Source organism: Malus domestica, chromosome 11, assembly GCF_042453785.1.
Source record: "Malus domestica chromosome 11, GDT2T_hap1".
Lineage (NCBI taxonomy): Eukaryota > Viridiplantae > Streptophyta > Magnoliopsida > Rosales > Rosaceae > Malus > Malus domestica.
Genome location: NC_091671.1, coordinates 34,032,041 through 34,053,365, shown reverse-complemented (window position 1 = coordinate 34,053,365; position 21,325 = coordinate 34,032,041). Strand labels below are relative to the sequence as shown.

Genomic DNA, 21,325 nt, shown 5'->3' with positions numbered 1-21,325 from the left:
TTTTCGTTAAAGTGAACAGTACCGGGTGCTTTTCGTTAAAGTTCCCTAAATTTTACTCTTCAAATTATCGTAAACAAATAGAATTTGACTAACAAATCTCTCTAATCCAACACCTAATCTAACAAATCTATCATTTAACAAAAATGAAAAAGAATTTGAAGATTGGATTATTGGGACCACTTCAGCACACTAACAAAAAATATTGAAAATTTTAACGGAATGACTAAATTAACGAAAAAACAATTATCGTACTTTATAAATAAGAGTACAAATAGATGATAAAAATATAATAAATTGATCTTATCTTTTCTTCTAGTCTTCTCCCTCCTAAACTTACCTAAGTTCTATTCACTGAAGGTCACATTATACTTTAGTGTTGATTTTTCCGTACCAATTTAAATAAATATTTAATTTTTACATTAAGTGTCATACACTCGATGGTCATCACTTGTATTCAAAGAGTGTTCCTTAATTAGTTATGTTGCGGTTTTGTGCGTTATCCCTAGGGCTTAGAGCCGGTCTAGAGATTTTTGAGGTCAGGGATGACGTCAAAAATTGTGTCCTCATTTTATATAAGAAAAATATTTGTTTTCACACGTAAAACATCGATAAAATTATATTTAGAAAAACACTTCAAACTTAATAAATTAGAAACACAGAAAAACTAATTTATTTTGTATCGTGAGAAACAAACAAAAAAACTCTGGGTTTACAAGTAGATAGATATGAGTTTTGTTTTCAATCTGAATTTTTAAAGTGTTTTTGTATAAATCGTGAGGTCTTTTTTTCTTATTTACTAACTTTGTCAATATGGGACTAAAAAAATAATTATGTTTTTGAGTGTTTAATTGATATGTATAAGTATTAAATGCGTATTAAATTAAACTTTTTGATGACACGTTATATAATTTGAAAATTTAGTCTAAAAATTTGGTCAACGCATTACTCTTCGTTGAATATTAGACTTGAATTGGAACAAATGTTTAAAAATAACAACCCACATAGCTACTAGCTACTAATTAAAAATAAATTAACAACCAAACAAAAATTCGTAAAAATTGAAAAGAATAAACATGCATTTAGCATTTCGAACTTAGGACTTCTCGTTAATTTTAAACAAAAAAAAAACATTGATTCTAATTAAACATCTTGATCATTTAGCCAAATTTTATATATTTATACCCTTATGAAAAGAAATTTGTAAAAATTGAAAAGTAAATAAGCACACATGGTGTTTTGAACCCAAGACCTCTCATTAAATTCAAACAACAAAACCACCAATTCTAGTTAAATTTCTTTGTCATTGAACCATAAATTTTAAAAATTTATACTCTAATGAAAACATATATAAATATACTACCCTAATAATTTTGGTGCCCCCAATTACTTTGAGCTCCGGACGGTTGCCCTGCCATCATTGGGCCTGGGCCGGCCCTGGGGCTAGTTCGGTATGGGATACCAAACCAAAAACATTGTGCCGATTCCAAAACCGAAATTTTCGGGATTCCCAATTTCAAGACCAATCCCAAACCAAATTTTCGGGATTCCCAAAATAGTTTCAGGATTTCGGGACAAATCGAGAATCCAGAAATAATTTTGGGCTTTTCAGTTTTTGGGCTATAATAACTTGCTTGTGCTGCTGTGTAGTGTGCTGCCAATCTGCATATCTATAGTTCCCAAGCATGAATGAAGGAAGTGATCAAGTTATTCTATAGAAATAAAATCAAACCAAAATCTTGCACATATCCCATACTCACAATATCCAATCTAATCTGCCTATTCTACTACACATGCATGCAACAACAAAAAATTAAGTAAAAAATCCAAAAGCAAAATACTTAATTACAAGCCAAGGTTTCAAAATAAATTAAGTAACAAACCCAAAAGCAAAAAAATTAGTTACAAACCAAAGTTTCAAAATAAATTACGTTACAAACCAAAAGCAAAATGAAAAGCTCAAAGTTTATGAAGATTGTTGGCATCTTCGGCCCCTTCGGCCCTTGATCTTGCTGATGGTTGTGGTTGCTCCCTACTTGTTAGTGAAAGACCTCCTAGTGTCAATTTGCAAACGTTATATACACAAGGTAGCCAACAACATCAAAAGAAAAGGGCGTGTATTCCTATTACAAGGATTCCATTAATAAAGTAGGACTAGGACAGTACAAAATGTAATCGAAAATTTTCTTTTCTCCTTAAGTGTAGGACTAGCTTCATATATATAAAGAGGAAACGTAATTAAAGAGCCATCTATTCATAAGGAGAATTCATATTATTCATATCTAACTAATGTTTTTAAGAAAGAAAACTAAGAAATAGTATTATCAAAGCAACTGTTGCAACCGTACTGTTTATATAGGCAGAGACGTTCGATGAGGCACTTAAAAGAAGTGAAGTGTTGAATTCGATGGGGCAGAGACGTTTTCTACCAGACTCCCAATTTTGCCTGGCCAAAAATAACAACAAAACAACTGAGGAAAGATATATGATCTAGCATTGCAATTGAAGATTCCTTAACCTAATGACGTGCAATTATGTGGGTATTTGACAGTTCATCAGTTCAACATCTTCATATATAAAAGAACAACTACATCTTCATATATAAAAGAACAACTACATCTTCATATATAAAAGAACAACTAAACAAACTGTAAATACATTTATGGTGTTGCATTACAAACATCCCAAAATCCCAAGGTTAATTCTGAACTTAATTCATCAATTTACTCCAACTCTCGAAATTCATTTCAGCAGCTGCAATTATTGCTACAACTATGAACTATCAACTATCAACCTGTAACAAATTTATGCTTCAATTGTGAGTATGTGACAAAAGGGAACCCCTAATCTCGACTTTCAATCACCAATTCAACCCCTAAACCCTCAGTATGCAGTCTACTCGATCTTCTAAGTGCTAAATTTCACAAACCCTAATCTCGAATTCCAACCCTAAATTAGCTTGTGAACTTTACCTGAATTGGAGGAGAATTGCACAGTACACTGGATAACTGGAATCGAGAGAGACTGAGAGACTGAGAGATTGAGAAGAAGAACGGGGCCGGTGGCCGTGATTCGTGAAGGAAGGCTTCTCCACTGTGACTCTGTGAGGGATGAGAAGTCGAGAGAGACTGAGAGAGAGATTAGAAAGGTGATAGTTGAGAGAGATGTGACTTAGGTGAGTCACTTGTGTGGCAGGATTCGAAAACGGAAAGACAATTCGGCAACGAGGGTGGTGAGGTGAGGGTTTAAGTTTGAGGCGAGCCGCAAGAGAAAGTGAGTGAGAACTGAGTGTCGAGAGAGACGGGAGAGATAGAGTGTAAGTGTAGGGTTTGATTTCTATTGAACGATTGAGATTAAATCTCAACTGAATCCGATGGCTGTTACAATTTCAAATATATATTTAAAAATTAAATAATATATATATTTTTTATTTCGGTTCGGTTTGGGAATACCGAAAAACCAAAAACTTGAAACCAATTCCGTACCAAAAATTTCGATTTGGTTTGGTATTGAGTACCGAACGTTTCGGGATTTTCGGTTTGGTTTTGGGAATTTTTCGGTTTGGTTTGGGATATTCGGTATTTTTTTTCCACCCTTAGTTATCCCCATGTATCGAGATGAACCAATTCAATTTCTAGTTGTCATAATTGAAGTTCTTTTGGCTTTGGAATTATATGGTTGGGTTCTTTTGTTTCTTCTCCTACTTGTCACACATATAAATCTGTCAATATGATAGCTATTAGATTAACGAAGTTGGCCTTGATTTTTTTTATTGAGTCTTAATTTTTGGTTTAAGGATTTCTTTAAAGTTTGTACCTTGTCACAAAAACACAAGCAAATTATAAATAAAAAACAATAGGTGTCACTAAACTCAAAAGACTTACCACCAACATGACTAGATGTAACTATTATCAAACAAACTTAATTACATCCGATTCTTATTCCCAAATATTAGACTTAGTATGTTGTTTAGTGCATATCTGCATCCACAAAACTTGAAAATGAAATTTACAAATACAAACTAATTGAGAGGTAGATAATTTTTTTGCGTTTGCCGCTGTAATTAAGACTTTCTCTTTTAAAAGCGGAATATGTATATTTCGCAACAATGTCATACGGCAGATTCCAAACTGAATAGAGCCCAAGTTTTGTTGTATATAATCTTAAAATTTTCTTGTTAAAAACAATGTTTCATTTTTTCGTAAGTCCCTCCACTAATTTTTTCTAGCATTGAACAAACTACCATGAAATTTTTTAGCACTTACTTTGTAGGGGATCAAATAATTGTGGGCAAGGTATGAAAAGTGGAGCCAATTCTCATCTAGCGAGCCTAATGGATCGAAGTAACAACAATACAACAATTTTTAGAATTTTTATTTTTGGCAATACCTCTTATAGAATGTTGTCTTTTTTGAAAAGTAAGAGGTTTGGTGGCCAGTTTTAAGTAGGATCCATACAGTGGCAAAGCCAAAAATTGACGGGAGAAGGGGCAAAGTTAAAAGAGTGCAAGGTTCAAAATAATAGCAACAACCAAATCATTTTATATAGTAATGTCTTCCATAATTTATCAATATAAACAAATTACAATTGTTGCCGACGAGGTTTCATATCATGAAATCGTCGCATAATAGGCTCATTATCAATAAAAGCAAATACATCTCTCTCAATGTAAACAAGCATACTATCACTCAACCATTGATCTCCCATTTTGTTACACAATGGTGTTTTCACAATCTTCATAGCAGAAAAAGCTCTCTCCACTGAAGCGGTTGCAACCGGTAACACCAAAACCAATGTAAGAAGCTTATACACTAATATGTAGTTTGCACACCTCCCGGTCTTCACCAACTCCTTTGCAAGATCACCAATTCCTCTTAATGATGAAAACTCACTATGCATCTTTATATTGTGAATGTAATTGTCAAGTTGAATTGGAAGATTCATGAGGTCTATACGATCAAAATCTTGAGGATAAAGTTGAGCTAGACGAACAATTTTTGCTTTGGCAAAAGATGCAAAATTATTCACGGGACTCAAACATGCCATACAAAGAAGCAACTCGGTGTTTACCTCCTTGAAGCGATCATTCAATTCCTTTAATTGTGTATCAAGGACTTGAACATAGAGGTCCATATGATAGTAATGGAAGTTTGTGAGTCTTGGAGCTTTACACCTTGATTTTCCAGGTACAAAATGCAAATCCTCCATGTGGACGAAGCGATATGCTTCAGATTCATGCATAACAGATAAGTCATGAATGTCGTAATAACTACCATATTTAGGCTAAAATGGAACGTGATAACTCTAAGTATTTATTGTTTATTGTTTTCCATATATAAATTCAACTTATAGGATAAGATTTTATGACATTTGTATAGTAAACCACAACCAGGTGAACATTGATGTTGCAACTTTGTACATAAAAATTCAAAAGAAGAAATGCAGTTGTAATAATATAATTATTAATATCTAAGGTTGAATAAACATACAAATACAATAATGTTTCCCAACTTGTTTTGATGAATTAGTTAATTATTCGTACATAAGATCAAGCCTGGTTGCGGGATGAAAATGTTTGTCCAAATCCCCAAGTGGAAGGAACCACATTAGAAAATACAAGTGCTCTTCCATCAACCAGTGTGAGCTTAAAAGAGAGTCTCTGGCTTCGAAGGTCAACGCTGCTTTGCCAATTTGCACCCCAATTCCTGTGCATCGCCAGCCACGTTCCTCTTCTCATCCTCGACCCCCTAATCCACGCAGCCTTCACGTCCCCGCTTCCGCCGACGTTGGAGATCATCACCATGTTGAAGCTCGACTGTCCCTTCAAGGTGAATCGGACTCCGCCTCTTCTTTTGCAGGACACTCTTTAGTCCATACACACATTAATTGCAAAGAGGATGATCAAGGTTCGTTATAATGTTTCAGACTACCGTCACACCAAAAATTACTTGAAAGTTACAATATCTATAACATAGGGAGCAATTATTAATAGTCTAAAAATGTCATCATGCGTTATTCATGTATATTTTCTCTCTTATGCTTTGATAAAAGAGAAGTGCGGTATAATAATATTTTTGGACTACCAACAGCAGATTTCATAATATATCAATTCAACACATCGATCAATAATGTAAATTAAATTGGATTATAACTCAACAATTAAGATTGCACAAGTTCGAGTCTCCTTTTTCATATATATATATATATATATATATATATATATATATATATATATAATTTTCTTTATTAGACCTCAAGCATATGTTCGCCGGAAATAGTGCATGCATGTTGGGATTTATTATATTAGGACTTTTGAATGGGCACTGGCTATAAACTCGTGAATTGTTATGTTGTCTAATAATGTATTTTAGCCATAAAATATTGTTGCTACCTTCTGTAAATGACAGGAACTATGCCTTCATTGCCTTGTCGGGCAATGCGAAGAAAAGCAGGCATGGACATGTCAAAGTGGTTGTGGGGAAAATTGCACCACCCTCCGTTGTTGTTTGGGGGGCAGAAATTGGTGGCGGAAACCATCGCAGAACGACCTCGAATGCACCACTTTGGATCTGTGTTGTAGTTGCACATTACTTGGTAACAAGCCCCACACGCCTCACCTCCTCTGAAAAGTGTGCTACTCACGGCGGCTGTGTTCACTCCAAACCCCGAATGTATGGTATTATCGTAACCACAAGCACCACCTACGTAGACTTGATGTAAATCAACAATATTGTTCTTAAGATTTCGTTTCTTTAAACTTTGAACTATAGCATATGAGATTTGAATCAAAATCTCTTACAACAAAGTGAAGCAAGACTGCATGTCACTAGACCAGCAATCATTGACAATATTATTAATATTCAATTTTAATTGAAAATTTTAAGTGATGGTCACTGCGTATTGCACAAACAAAAGGAAAATGGTGTGCCCATATCAACCAATTCGAGCATATGTCAAGTACGCAAAAGTTAATAAAAAAATTATAACTCGCGCTAAAATTTGCACCTTTGTTATTAACAGTCCTATAACATATTAGGTATATAAACGGATATAAAAGAAAAGATGTGGGGCAGAATGACATTTTTAGAATACATAATTAGAAATTAATAAGAAAACATATTATTGGCACACTCGAAAAGTTATATTGCACTCCTCATTTGTGAAAGCATGAAAGAGAACATTCATGGAGGAGTGCATTATCACTTTTTTAAAGCGTCGACAAACAACTCTGGCAAAATAATAAAGAAATAAGTAGTAGAGTTACACAAGTTAAAAACATTATTTTCTCATCAAAATAAAAGTGAGTTACCAAGGGTGGCTGGGTCTTGGTTGGTCCCGTAGAAAGTTGCATGACCACTAATCCATCCATTGGCTTCAACATTGGTGAGGATAATACCCTCCAAAACTATACAAACGAACAAGAAACGATGCCAGAAAAGAGGCACCATTATAATTTCTCTGTAAATTAAACCCTCGGATCGATTTTTCTATACTTGTTACCAGACAAACTCTCAAGTTCTTTCACTTTCTTGAATAAGCAGGCTTCCATTTAGTATTTTATAGACTGATCAAAACAGGATCGTCGGTGACTAAATTAAAATAAAATGAAAATTAGCATTAATGCATGCACGGTATCATATCGTATATATATGTATTTACTTTACAAAATTAGTATTTGCAAAACGCGTTTTCCCACGTCCTATGAAGTACGGAAAGACAGTGTACGGTAAGGGAATGGTGTTTTTTAAGACATGATAGAGCAAATACATGTGATCACAACTAGTTGTGCGATCTTCTGTTTTTTCAGTGTAGCATGTCGGTGATTTTGTCGGTAATCAAATTCAATGATACGAAACATGCATGAAGCTAGCAAATATGAGTTTACCATTATTAATTAATACAAACTCGAATATGGGCACGATCGATCTACTACTAAACCGAACAATATGAACATGTTTTGGTGGTGGCGACTTCAAATGAGTTGGGTTAATTAATATGTGTGTTAAGGCAAAGATTTCTTTGGAGAAGGCTCCTTGGATCTCAGCACAGCTTCCCAAGAGATTGGCACTTTGAATGTGTAGTCGGACTCTTACTTGTTGAGATGCTACAATAAGAGAACAAAATTAATTCTGAAAGGTGTCTTTGTGGGGCCTTAGGTGTAGGTCTTGAGGCTCACAATCAAAACTAACTAAGTGTAAGGCATGCCACTGCTATCTCAGTATAGTAGATGTAGAACAAGTGTGTTTTAAGTTGATTACTTGCGCCCCAAGTTACTCAAACTTCTTGTTATCAAAGGATTGTCATAGATGAGTTAAGTTTGTATTAAGTTCTTTTTCTTGCCTTGTAAACAAGGACTTTTAGTTCATGATCTTGTATGTTCGAATGGAGGGAGTCCAGAGCCCCTTAAGTAATTTGTTTGGTCCCAGATCACTGTTAATGATGACATATCCTTTAAGCTAACCAGATCCAGATGCAAATAGGACTCTCAAAATAGCAAAACAAGTGGAAATGACTTGAATATATGTTGAAAAGTACATTAAGCACTAGATCTACTAATTTAGAGAACAAACAAAGAGACTCGGGCAAAATTTCACCTTGTCTGGCAAGTTTGAACCTCTTGCAGTTACTTCTCTTTGAATTTACAGGGGTGTATATGCTAAAAAAATGATGGATGGTAAACAAGTTTGCACGAGGGAATCTATACTACACCACTGAGGGGGATAACAGAGCTTTTAAACTAAACAAGAGATAGCTTTTCTAAAGAACTATCGCTAAAATGACTGAATCTGGGTTGATTTCAGATTTAAATGCATATCTGGCTTAAGAGCAGAGTTTGTATGTTTGATTGGTTGAGTGTCCTTGTCTCTGGGGCCTGTCTTCACTTTTATAGACAATTTGGCCCGACTGCTGTAGCTTTTACTCTTGCCCGAAAGCCCTTGGAGGGTAGTGAGTCATCAACTTTTTACTAGCAATGCCACTGAAAAGTGTTATTTGGCTAATAGTAGGTTAGTCTTCATCACTCGTCACTTCAATTATAGACACACAACTTGTATCCTGGCTGAGAAGGCTTTAATTTATCTCTAGGCTCAATGCTGGGTTTCAGGCAAGTCTCCTTGAATTGGCATCTTTGGGCTTTATTTCTTTCAAGCCCAATATTCAAATATTAACTCAAACAGTGCCCCCTTTAATCATTATTGAGTCTGTAAATCGAGGCGTTAATGATGATTAAACAACCGTCACATACTTTTACTCGGGACTTGCACCATTTTAAAACAATCGTTTGTTAACTAAACCTTTGCACTAACCCACAATTTTAAACGTTAAATAATCGTCTACTATATAATCCTCACTTAAACCCTTCGGCCAAGTACCTTAGAAATCTTAAACCTTCAAATTTCTAGAACTTCCCAGATTTTCCAACTTTCTTAGTACTCTCTTATTCTCTACTCCTTCTTGCTTTATGCCTTCGAATTTCTTCTATCTTTCCTAAAATCATCCAATGGCACCCAAAGTTACTTGAACTCATTCCTGCGAGACTAGTGAGGGGATTGCCACTATGCTTGTTTGCTCAACGGCCTTCATCACCCTCGGGCTGGCCTTCAGACCTCACTTTTCTTTGAAGAGGGAGGAGTGCACTCCTTGGGGCTTGCATGGACCTCCAAGATACCCATTGCCGTGGAAAGCAACATGCCCAAGGCGAATTGGTTCACCCCAAACCCATTTTTTGCCAAGGCTGGCATTTCGACAACCAAGTGGTCGAACCACTGTCGCAGCTTTCCTTCAATGAAGGATGAAGGCTGGACGCAATGGATAAACGAGCTCGAGCCTACCTTCAAGCAGAAGTGGATGAACAACGGCATATACGAGCTAATTATGTTATCCAAGACTACTGTAATTGCCAAGCCTGAACTGCTGACCACAACTCTCATTTTCTAGAATTCGGGCACCAATACCTTCAATTTCAGGATGGGTCCCATGTCCCCGACTATCCTCGACATGGCCCAAGTCTTTGGGCTGAGGCCTTCGAGTAGAGTCATAAATGTCACTCACGACTGGTCTCCTCCTTCCCGTGGATTACAACTTTTATACTTTCAAGAGTTATGGGATTTCCTTCACGAGTTTTATCCCGTTTGTCAAGAAGAATTTTAGCTCTTCCTCTTTCAACGCCAACAACAACCAAGAACATATGTACTTCTTGTTGTACTGGCTCAACAAGCACGTCTTCCCTAATAAGTCCAAGGGAGTAAAAGTTAAATGGACCCCTTTGGTGGAAGCTCTACACAATTCTGATGATGTGGCCACAAGCCCCTTTCTTTATGAGATGACCCGAGGCACTCCTTTCGAAACCAACCTCAACAAGCCAACCTGAATGGTCCAGCTATAGCTGCCATGGTACTTCCCCAAGCTTTGGGCACCCAACCTGGAGTTCTTGGAAGGAGTAGCTTATGCCCGCACTCTAGCCAAAGCCTCTCCCACTAATCATTCTACATTCGCCTGCCTTTACTTTTTTAGAGTCTGCTGGACTCGGGCAGACTTAGAGTGGGTAGTTTCAGTATTAAGAAAGAGAGGCGAATACGTGAAGCTGGGGTGAGGATCGATTCCAGTTGTGCTAAAGCTGCGTAACGTCAATGAGGAACACATAAGTTTGAATAGAATTTCTCATTGTTTGTATTCAATAATTATCTTGGGTACAAAAAAAACAAAAGAGAAAAGCGATATACCAATAATGGTATGAATATTGATGAGATGGTCCGGAAGTTGGCTTATGCGAATAGGAAGACAAGAAGAAGACAAGAGGATGAGATGAATGGAGTTCTTAATTTCAAAACATTTTTAGTTAGTACATAAGAGAAAAGCAGAGATGAGTTTTGACCGTTAGGATTGTTAGTTATTCCTGATATAGCTATCCAAACATTTAATAATCTTTTTTTTTTATTACATCGATATTTTTACACTAAGAGGAGATGAAGTTTAGCTAAGTCACACTATAGGTAGCCTAATTTGGTATCGAATTCGCCATTCACATGATTTGAACCTAAGACCTCTCACTTCAAAATGAAAAAGACTACCACAAGACGGTAGTACTGAGTGACAACCGTTTAAATCTTTTTATTTCGACTTTTTTATTTTGAATTTCCCTTGTGCTAAAAGGAAACTTGTTTTGTAGCCATTTTAAGTCTTCTTTTTTCTAATTTTAAAATCATGTCAAATTTTAAATCTCTACATTCACGTCCTTTAGTTTTTGTTTTTATTGTTTCTCCCTCTTCTTTCTCATTAATCAATCATACGTAACAAAACATGCACTGCACTTCCATATCAAAACCTTGTATATGGGGCATTCCGATATGGACACGGTCACTCGACTCTTGCAATGACAATGGATCCGATCCGAGCCCTCAAACCATGAAACTAGCCTCATGACCTATCATCTCAAAATTCACCAAAGCACATGCCATTTCATTCTATAACCTCAATTTGACAACATCAGCTTTAAAAAAAATTCATTTCAAAGTTTCATATAAAATTAAAACAGAAAATAGTTGCCAAGCAACTTTTAACAAGTGTGTACAAATTAAGAGGCCAAGGGTACAAACAAGGAAAGAACCATATTCCAACCAAAGAGGGACAAAGTCATCCGAGCACGCAACGACCAAGAAATCGACCATGCCAATTCCAAAATACTCTCCCGCAAGCAACATGTTTAACACTCTTTTTTGGATAATTAGACTAATAGAAAGGTGTGTGAATAAAATAATTTCCAGCAAACATTGGACATTTGACAAAAGTTTCTTGTTATGACATTTGAAAAAGGAGTTGACTAAACCCACCTAATGTCTTATCTTTCCATCCACATTATAATCTCACCCGGGAACTTTAACGAAAAGCATTCGGTACTGTTCATTTTAACGAAAAACCACATTTTTACACTAAAAAGTCAATCCTGATACTATTCACTTTACCCTTTATTTTGTCCTTATCATTAAAACTCAAAGTTTTCAAGCCATTTTTATTAGTTTTCCTTAATATATATGCTACAATATATCCCTCCATCCTCCCTTCCTCCTCTGCTTGCACTTGCAAAAATCTAAAATCAAATGATTAGACACCTTCAAAAACGGAGTGTGAAATTTGAGAGAGAGAGAGAGAGAGAGAGAGAGAGAGAGGACATGAACATAAATGAAATGGTGGTGTTATAGATGGAGGAAGAAAGAAGTGACACAGAGGTAGAGAAAAGTTCAGGGAGATAAAATAAAGGGGAGGGAAGAAAAGGACAACTAGCGTGATTAGAGACAAGCCAAAGCAGATTCTTTTACACCTCTTGTCTTTTCGGTTTCACTTTTTTTCCAAGTTTGAAAATGGAGCTTCAGAACAAAATTTTGGGAATATGCTCTGTTCGGTTCTTTCCAATCAAAGTTTATTCAATTATCAAATTCACGTGATGTAGAGATAATTTGACCCGACATCTCTAAATTTTTTATTAAAAAATAGGGTGAATTTATCACCACTTTTTTTTACGTGCTTTTCTTTATTTATAACTATCAAATTGAAGAGTGCGGAAAAAAATGAATATATTTATCATTTTTTAATTTGAATACTATAAAGTGAAACGAAAAAGGGTAAATTACATAGTAACTCCTTAGGTTTGATGTCTATTACAACCCCATACAACATCTTTAAAACATTTCATTTTCATACCTCAAGTACTATTTTATTTCAATATAATACATCCGTTAGATTTTCCATCCATTAATCCGTTAAATGCTGACGTGGCTGCCAAATGTGTGCCACGTGGTGGCCAAATGTGTGCCACGTGGCCAACAAAATAATTTTTATTTTTTTTGAAAACCTGAATCTTAAAAAAAATTTGCTGTTTTTTTTTGCCACGTGGCACACATTTGGCAGCCACGTCAGCATTTAACAGATTAATGGATAGAAAATCTAACGGATGTATTATATTGAAATAAAGTAGTACTTGAGGTATGAAAGTGAAATGTTTTAAAGATGTTGTATGGGGTTGTAATAAACATCAAACCTGAGGGGTTACTATGTAATTTACCCAAAGCAAAAAAAACACTGAATTGAGTTCTCTCCGAGAAGGTTGCCCCGCATTTTCTATAAATAGCACAAGGTCAAGTTAGCTTTCACTACACAAAGACTAAAGACTTCAAAACTGATGAGCTCTTTCCAAGTTTTTGGCAAATACGAAAGAGAGATGATGAGTTCAGTAGAACAAGCAACCAAAAAAGGGCATGCAGTTTTTGTCCCATACCCAGCACAAGGCCATGTTAACCCCATGATGCAGCTAGCCAAGCTTCTTCACTCAAGGGGCTTCCACATAACCTTTGTCAACACCGAGTTCAACCACAACCGTTTAATCCGGTCAAACGGTCCCGACTCCGTTAAGGGTCTACCGGACTTTGTGTTCGAGACCATACCGGACGGGTTGCCTCCTTCGGATAAGGATGGGACCCAAGATATTCCAGCTTTATGTGACTCCATTAAGAAGACTTGTTTTGGTCCATTTAAAGAGCTGGTGGCTAAGATCAATTCCTCATCTCAAGTGCCACAAGTTACTTGCATAGTTGCAGATGGTATCATGACCTTTGGGTGCAAAGCTGCTAGAGAATTAGGCATTCCGGAGGTTGTGTTATGGACTGCCTCTGCTTGTGGTTTCATGGGGTACTTGCAATACAACGAACTCGTCAAACGTGGCATCATTCCGTTCAAAGGTACTTCTTTAATTTCTGGATGATTTTGTTTTTTACGCTTTGGTCGCATATATAATTAATCCGTTTCTTTATTATGTATATGAACATTTTTGTATGCATAAATTATCATGACACGCTTGAATTAAATCATGCACTTCCCTTCCAAGTATATATTCCTTTGTTTACATAAATTATCATGACATATTTGACCCTTTAGTCTTTCTATTGTTCCCCTCCTACCCTCTCAGCACTCCAGCACTCCAGCACTCCAGCATGTTCAAATGATAAGATAACCCAGTTTGGACTCTTTTGTCTTTCCTGTGTCATTGGATCCAGTCCAACATCACATAAAAGTATATTTTGTTCCACTACTAGCGTTTGTAATTAAAGATGTGAAAGAGAAAGAAATTTGCATTTTGATATTTTGGATGTGTTAAATGGAATTAGACTTTTCTATTAATTTTTTTTATTTAGAAAAAATTTCTTCTATGTTATTGGGGAAGATTAATCTATTTGTAGTGATCACTTGGTTTTAATAAAATCAGTCTCCATTTTGTAAGAGTTGGTCTTGACTCTTGACCGAGTTGAAATAAATGTTGAATAAATTATCAAGGGATTTTGCACCATGCACCTGTAAAAATATGAGATCTCATTTTTTTTTTTATCAACTGCAAAATAAAGTAGATATTTGAGACCTTGAAATTTACTCTTATAACCATGAACATGATTAAATATCATCACACGTGCTTCACCTTCTGTGGATTTCAGATGAGAATTTCATGCATGATGGCACACTCGATACACCAATTGATTGGATCCCAGGCATGAAAAATGTTCGACTCAAGGACATCCCAAGTTTCATTAGAGTTACTGATCTCAGAGACATAATGTTTAATTACTTGGGATCCGAAGCACGAAACTGTTTGAACTCTTTTGCAATCCTCTTCAACACATTTGACGAATTTGAACACGAAGTGTTAGAGGTAATATCGATAATGTTTCCCAACATTTACACCATTGGCCCCTTTAATTTGTTGGGCAGACATTTCCCCGAAAGCAAGTCACTTAACTCAAGCTTATGGAAAGAAGACATAAAATGTTCGGAATGGCTTGATAAAAAGAAACCCAATTCAGTTGTGTATGTAAATTATGGCAGCATAACGATGATGACAGACCAACATTTGATCGAGTTTGCATGGGGGCTGGCAAATAGCAAGCAACCATTTTTATGGATAGTTAGGGCTGACGTGGTAAAGGGTGACTCACCAATTTTACCTGATGAATTTTTTGAGGAGATTAAGGATAGGGGTTATATTGCAGGTTGGTGTGCACAGGACCAAGTGTTAGCTCATCCATCTGTTGGGGTTTTCCTAACACACAGTGGTTGGAATTCTACCATTGAAAGTATATCTCACGGTGTGCCTGTAATTTGCTGGCCTTTCTTTGCGGAGCAACAAACTAATTGTCGGTACTCATGCACAACGTGGGAGATTGGAATGGAGGTGAGCCCCGACGTGAAGCGCGACGAAATAGAAGCACTTGTTAAGGAAATGATGGAAGGAAAAGGAGGGATAAAGATGAGGGAAAAGGCAAAGGAATGGAAGAAAAAAGCTGTTGAAGCTACTGATGTTGGAGGATCATCGTACAATAATTTTGAGAGATTGTTTAAGGAGGTACTCCAACTTGGTGAATGAATTGCTACAGAATGAGGAACACGTTTGGTGCCTTTTCATGAACTATCAAATATGCTTTTATTGACCAGGGATTTATCTTATTTTCATATTTAGTGTTGCCTTTTATTGCTTATGTTTGCTTATTGACCACAGAATGACATTCTATGAGCTTATGTTGCACAAGTATTACGTTGAACATTATTATTTATATAAAACTGATGCTGCACACTGATGATACACAAGTAGCACTGAAAATTATTAAATGTTTATGTGGGGGGTCCCCCCAACCTCCCCCACCACCTTCAAAAACTTATGTCAACTGATTCTGCACGATTCTATGAACTGATGCTGCATAAATATTAATAAACTTCACCAAATACTAAACTAACTCATAATACATTCCAATTCTAACAAATATATATGATAACTATATTGCAAAAACACAAAAGGAACTTCAATGAAAAACAAAGTAGCACAACTAAAAATCACCTTTGCCATACACTCGATCAAATATGGTCAAACCGAATCAAAATCTTTAAAACTAAAAAACCGTGACTGCAAAAAACAAGAACAGTCCAAAAAAACTCAATGCGACCAATAAAAAATGAAAAATCAGACACTCTTTCAAAATCTAAACAGAAATAAATTAAAAAACACACAGCACACAACACTTCGAAAATCTAAATCGAAACATATAAAATTCAGAGAGATAAACTTGAGAGAAACATTTACCTTCGAAGAAAACTTGAATGATTCCAATACAAATTATGGCGAGAGATAATTGAGGGACATGACAAAATATAAATCGGAACAGATAAACTTCAGAGAGAAAGAAAAACAGCAGAGAAATGAAAATGTAATTTGAATGATTCGAATCACCGTCAATCGCTATTTAACAAAATATGTAACTCAGTTTCTAACGGAAAAACCTGACATGACGTCATCTTATGCAGGTTTAAAAAATGTCCTTTCTTAAAATGTTTAAAAAGTGTTGTCTCAATATATAATTAAGTATTGAAAGTATACTCTAAGTGTAATTTTTCCTAAAAAGATAATGCATAAATTGGACTAAGTAATTAGATATTAGCCTAATAAATAATTTATAAGTAAAAATATTACTGGCAATGTAAAAATTAAAATACTTTGATCAATATTTTGTTATACGATACACATAATAGTAATATACCCTAAAAGACTTATCACCCTTATTCTCACTACAGAATAGAAACAAAGTAGGTAATAGTTGCAAAATAAATATATAAAGGGTAAATTACACAGTAACCCTGCAGGTTTGAGGTCTTGCACAAACCCATACAACATCTTTAAAACATTTCACTTTCATACCTCACATACCATTTTATTTCAAAATAATACCTCCGTTACGTTTTTCATCCATTAATCCGTTAAGTGCTGACGTGGCTGCCAAATGTGTGCCACATGACAAAAAAAAAAAAATTTAAAAAAACTTAAATCTTCTAAATAAATATTAAAAAAGAAAAACTGAAACCTTCCCTCATCCTCCTTTCTTCTCCCCACAACCCCAAAACCCATATCCCCCCATCTTCATCTTCTTCCCTGCAACCCAGAAAGAAAAAAAAAAAAAAAAAAACCCCTTCAGTTCGTCTTTCCCCCACTCCTCCTCTCTTCTCCCCCATCTTCATCTTCTTCCCCCTGCAACCCAAAAAAGAAAGGGAAGGGAAAAAAAAAACCCATATCACTTCTACGCCACCATCACCGAGTTCGTGAGGTGGAATCGGGTGCGAGGGTGGGTGCGGGGGGAAGACGAACTAGGTTGTTTTTTTTTTTTTTTAACGGGTTGCAGGAAGGGGTTTCGGGGGAAGAATATGAACATGGAGGAAGGAGAAGGGGAAGGAGAAGGGGGAGAGAGGGTGAGTGCGGGTGCGGGGAAAAGACGAACTGTTTGCAAGAATGGGGATCTGGGGAGGAAGGGTCGCGAGTTGGGTTGTGTTCTGGATGTCTGGTTTTGGGGTGGGGGGTGTTGGGGGTTATCATTGATAGGCTTCTGGTTTGGGGGGGACGCGGGTGGGGTGGGGGGGGGGTACGGGGGTGGTTTATTTCAGTTATATATATTTATTTATTTATAAGATTTAGTTTTTAAAAAAAATTAAATTTTTTTTTTGCCAAGTGGTACCCATTTGGCAGGCATGTCAGCACTTAACAGATTAATGGATGAAAAATGTAACAGAGATGTTATTTTAAAATAAAATGGTATGTGAGGTATGAAAGTAAAATGTTTTAAAGATGTTGTATGAGTTTGTGCAAGACCTCAAACCTGAGATGTTACTGTGTAATTTACCTATATATAAATGTTTTCCCACAATCTTCATCCACCTAACTCAGCTTCTTTATCGTCATTAACCCTTGTGAGTATGAACCTTATCATGACCACCGCGACACCGATAAATCTTTGAGCAACCGCAGTTATAGGGGTTCGCGGGTTGAGTTGGACTTTTGACGTCACCGTTACAACAGGATGTGGCCCTCCTGGTCTTTTGCATGTGTCGAGGATTCCGGGGTGAATGCGGTTCCTTTCAGCGTTGACTTTGGAGTTTAGCACTACCATGCCGACGAGGAGCAAACAGAGGACGAATAACTTCATGTTTAAAATGGCCCATGAGTATTGTTCTTAATGCATGACTAATAGTTTGTACTAGAAACTTCAACCCGGACGCTGCTGGATTGAAAATTGTATGGAAAATTATGTTTGAAAGATATGAAAGATTGTGTCATAAAAAATTAATATATTTATTAAATTGTGAAAAGAAGCTTTCCAACCCATCTGATATTCAAATTGAAAATTTGAGTGATAAGAGAACAATTCATCAGTTGTGCAATGGAAAACATAGCATTGGAACACATCCAACAGAGGAAAAAAAAAATTACAACAAACCTTCATTAACTATGGATGGAATACGAACAACAAAAATATTCTTTGTTTTGAAATCATTGCCAAAGATTTTCAAACTCACGATCATTAAGTAAGGGATCAGCTGGAAGTGAAAGGAGCAGTCATCATTCATTCTTAGTCTCATAAGATGTGCCCAGCTGCAGTAGGTGTCCCTGAAGTAGCACATAATTATGTAAGCAAAAAAGAAACAACGACAACAACAACAACAACAAAGCCTTTTCCCACTAAGTGGGGTCGGCTATATGAATCCTAGAACGTCATTGCGCTCGGTTTTGTGTCATGTCCTCCGTTAGATCCAAGTACTCAAGTCTTTTCTTAGGGTCTTTTCCAAAGTTTTCCTAGGTCTTCCTCTACCCCTTCGGCCCTGAACCTCTGTCCCGTAGTCACATTTTCGAACCGGAGCGTCAGTAGGCCTTATTTGCACATGTCCAAACCACCGGAACCGATTTTCTCTCATATTTCCTTCAATTTTGGCTACTCTTACTTTACCTCGGATATCCTCATTCCCAATCTTATCCTTTATCGTGTGCCCATACATCCCACGAAGCATCCTCATCTCCGCTACACCCATTTTGTGTACGTGTTGATGCTTCACCGCCCAACATTCTGTGCCATACAACATCGCTGGCCTCATTGCCGTCCTATAAAATTTTCCCTTGAGCTTCAGTGGCCTACGACGGTCACACAACACGCCAGATGCACTCTTACATTTCATCCATCCAGCTTGTATTCTATGGTTGAGATCTCCATCTAATTCTCCGTTCTCTTGCAAGATAGATCCTAGATAGCGAAAACGGTCACTTTTTGTGATCTTCGCTAGATTGCTCCGGTCATTAGTGTGGATAAGTATATAAATGGATGGAATTAGGAAAGCAAACACAAGATGTACGTGGTTCACCCAGATTGGCTACGTCCACGGAATAGAGGAGTTCTAATTAATTGTGAAGGGTTTACACAAGTACATAGGTTCAAGCTCTCCTTTAGTGAGTACAAGTGAATGATTTAGTACAAATGACATTAGGAAATATTGTGGGAGAATGATCTCGTAACCACGAAACTTCTAAGTACCGGAGTGTGGTATCGTCTTGACTTGCCTTATCTGTCTCATAGGTAGATGTGGCATTTTCTCTGGAAGTACTCTTCCTCCATCCAGGGGTGGTATCTATAACTGGTGGAGATGCACAAGGTAATGTATCAATTTCACTTGAAGCTTACTTGTAGTTTCAGGCTTGGTCAAGCACGATACAAACCATGTAGTAGGAGTCCCCCAAGTCGCCGGGCTAGGGGATCTGCTGAAAGAGGTGACAGACAAGGTAAGCAATCAGAGCTTCAGCTGATTGTTCACATTCTCCCTATCTTGCAAGCAGCATGAAGGATAAAGAGAAGAAAAATGAGAAGAGATGATATGGGATACTTTTGCTTTTGAAGAAGTAACTTTCCACAAGCTTATTCTTGAACCGGGTTGCAGGGTTTTCTGGTTTCCTCCAGAGTATAAGGCCGACTGAAGAATTTGAGGGTCAAAACAAGTCCATCAAATCTAGAGTACGTTCGACCCTGCTGATATGGGATACTTTTGCTTTTGACAGAGTAGTGGATGTATCGGCACGTGTGCTGTTACGCTTGTCTCCACATGCTTCCTTGTATCCTTCTCACTTGCCCTATCTGTTCCTCAGGCAGATGCGGTATCTTCCCTGGAAACATAAGATGTTGAAGATGAGTACTCGAGAGCAATGCCAGGTAAGTAATCAGGTAAGGGGTTCCAGGCAGTCAGTTCCTGGCTGGGAGCTTGATTCCAAGTGCTGACTGATTGCTCTCGTTCTCCTTGTCTTGCAGGTAAGAACAAGGCCAAAGGAAAAGACAGAGAAAAAGCATGATATGGGATACTCTTGCTTTTAACCCTGATGATATGAGATATTCTTGCTCTAGTATAGCTTGTTTACAGAGGTATTATCGGGGGGAAAGAAAGCTGAATATTTCGAAAGTCTTAGTTGGGAGTGCCCTCTCAGATAAGAGAAAGGGTTGAGCATTTTTGCAGGTCTGCCTGTCCGTTAGGGATGGAGGTCGACATATATAGGAGTCTCCCTAACATCAAGTAATAATGCTATTCCTTTACCCTGCTTGGTCATAACACGGTAGTGGGAGCTGCCAGCTTCACATGTTTTAACTCTGTCAGAGCACTTTGAAAAAGTGGTCTGTGGTATCTGGAAAGCTGATGTTGCGTGTGAAGATTACAGACAAGCTTTATCCAAGGAGATCCAGCTCTTGAAGTTGGGAAAGTGGTGCCTCTTCGGTTTTCGAACAAGCAATCCTGTCGGGGATCTGGCTCTCGAGATTCGGAGAACGATGCCTCTTCGATTTTTGAGAAAGCAATCCTGCTGGGGGTCTGGCTCTCGAGATTCGGAGAGCGGTGTCTCTTCGATTTTTGAGAAAGTAATCATGTTGGGAGTCTGGCTCTCGAGATTCGGAGGGCGGTGCCTCTTCGATTTTGGAGCAAGCAATCTTGTTGGGAGTGTTTTCTCGAATGTGAGTAAAGGTTGGGCATATTTGCTAGTCTACCTTGCCACGAAGCACAGAGGTTGACACACAGGGACTTTCCAATTATCCAGCAGTGGTACTGTTCCTTTACCCTCTCTTCGATTTTTAAGAAAGTAATCATGTTGGGAGTCTGGCTCTCGAGATTCGGAGGGCGGTGCCTCTTCGATTTTGGAGCAAGCAATCTTGTTGGGAGTATTTTCTCGAATGTGAGTAAAGGTTGGGCATGTTTGCTAGTCTACCTTGCCACGAAGCACAAAGGTTGACACACAGGGACTTTCCAATTATCCAGCAGTGGTACTGTTCCTTTACCCTCTCTTCGATTTTTGAGAAAGTAATCATGTTGGGAGTCTGGCTCTCGAGATTCGGAGGGCGGTGCCTCTTCGATTTTGGAGCAAGCAATCCTGTTGGGAGTGTTTTCTTAAATGTGAGTAAAGGTTAGCATGTTTGCTAGTCTACCTTGCCACGAAGCACAGAGGTTGACA

The 21,325-nt window shown here is 37.3% G+C and overlaps 2 protein-coding genes across 2 annotated transcripts; one reads left to right on the top strand and one right to left on the bottom strand.

Moving 5' to 3' along the window:
• Nucleotides 1–5,409: 5,409 nt before the first annotated feature.
• LOC114819644 (expansin-A12-like) lies at nucleotides 5,410–7,528 on the bottom strand. Its single transcript, XM_070808846.1, has 3 exons — nucleotides 7,307–7,528; nucleotides 6,389–6,707; nucleotides 5,410–5,861 (listed from the first exon to the last, which is right to left on the bottom strand). The coding sequence occupies exons 1-3, from the start codon at nucleotides 7,443–7,445 to the stop codon at nucleotides 5,546–5,548; spliced, it is 774 nt and encodes a 257-aa protein (XP_070664947.1). The 5' UTR covers nucleotides 7,446–7,528; the 3' UTR covers nucleotides 5,410–5,545.
• Nucleotides 7,529–13,126: 5,598 nt separating this feature from the next.
• LOC103448827 (linamarin synthase 2-like) lies at nucleotides 13,127–15,562 on the top strand. Its single transcript, XM_029089010.2, has 2 exons — nucleotides 13,127–13,727; nucleotides 14,475–15,562. Exons 1-2 carry the CDS (start codon nucleotides 13,172–13,174, stop codon nucleotides 15,398–15,400), a joined length of 1,482 nt encoding a protein of 493 aa, XP_028944843.1. The 5' UTR covers nucleotides 13,127–13,171; the 3' UTR covers nucleotides 15,401–15,562.
• Nucleotides 15,563–21,325: the final 5,763 nt, after the last annotated feature.

Coding starts and splice junctions, on each gene's coding strand:
- LOC114819644 (XM_070808846.1), bottom strand. CDS start 7,445: ATGGTGCCTCTTTTCTGGCATCGTTTCTTGTTCGTTTGTATAGTTTTG. Junction 6,708..7,306: donor CCAAGACCCAGCCACCCTTG/GTAACTCACTTT, acceptor ATTTACATCAAG/TCTACGTAGGTGGTGCTTGT. Junction 5,862..6,388: donor GTTCCTGTCATTTACAGAAG/GTAGCAACAATA, acceptor TATGGACTAAAG/AGTGTCCTGCAAAAGAAGAG.
- LOC103448827 (XM_029089010.2), top strand. CDS start 13,172: ATGAGCTCTTTCCAAGTTTTTGGCAAATACGAAAGAGAGATGATGAGT. Junction 13,728..14,474: donor TGGCATCATTCCGTTCAAAG/GTACTTCTTTAA, acceptor TGTGGATTTCAG/ATGAGAATTTCATGCATGAT.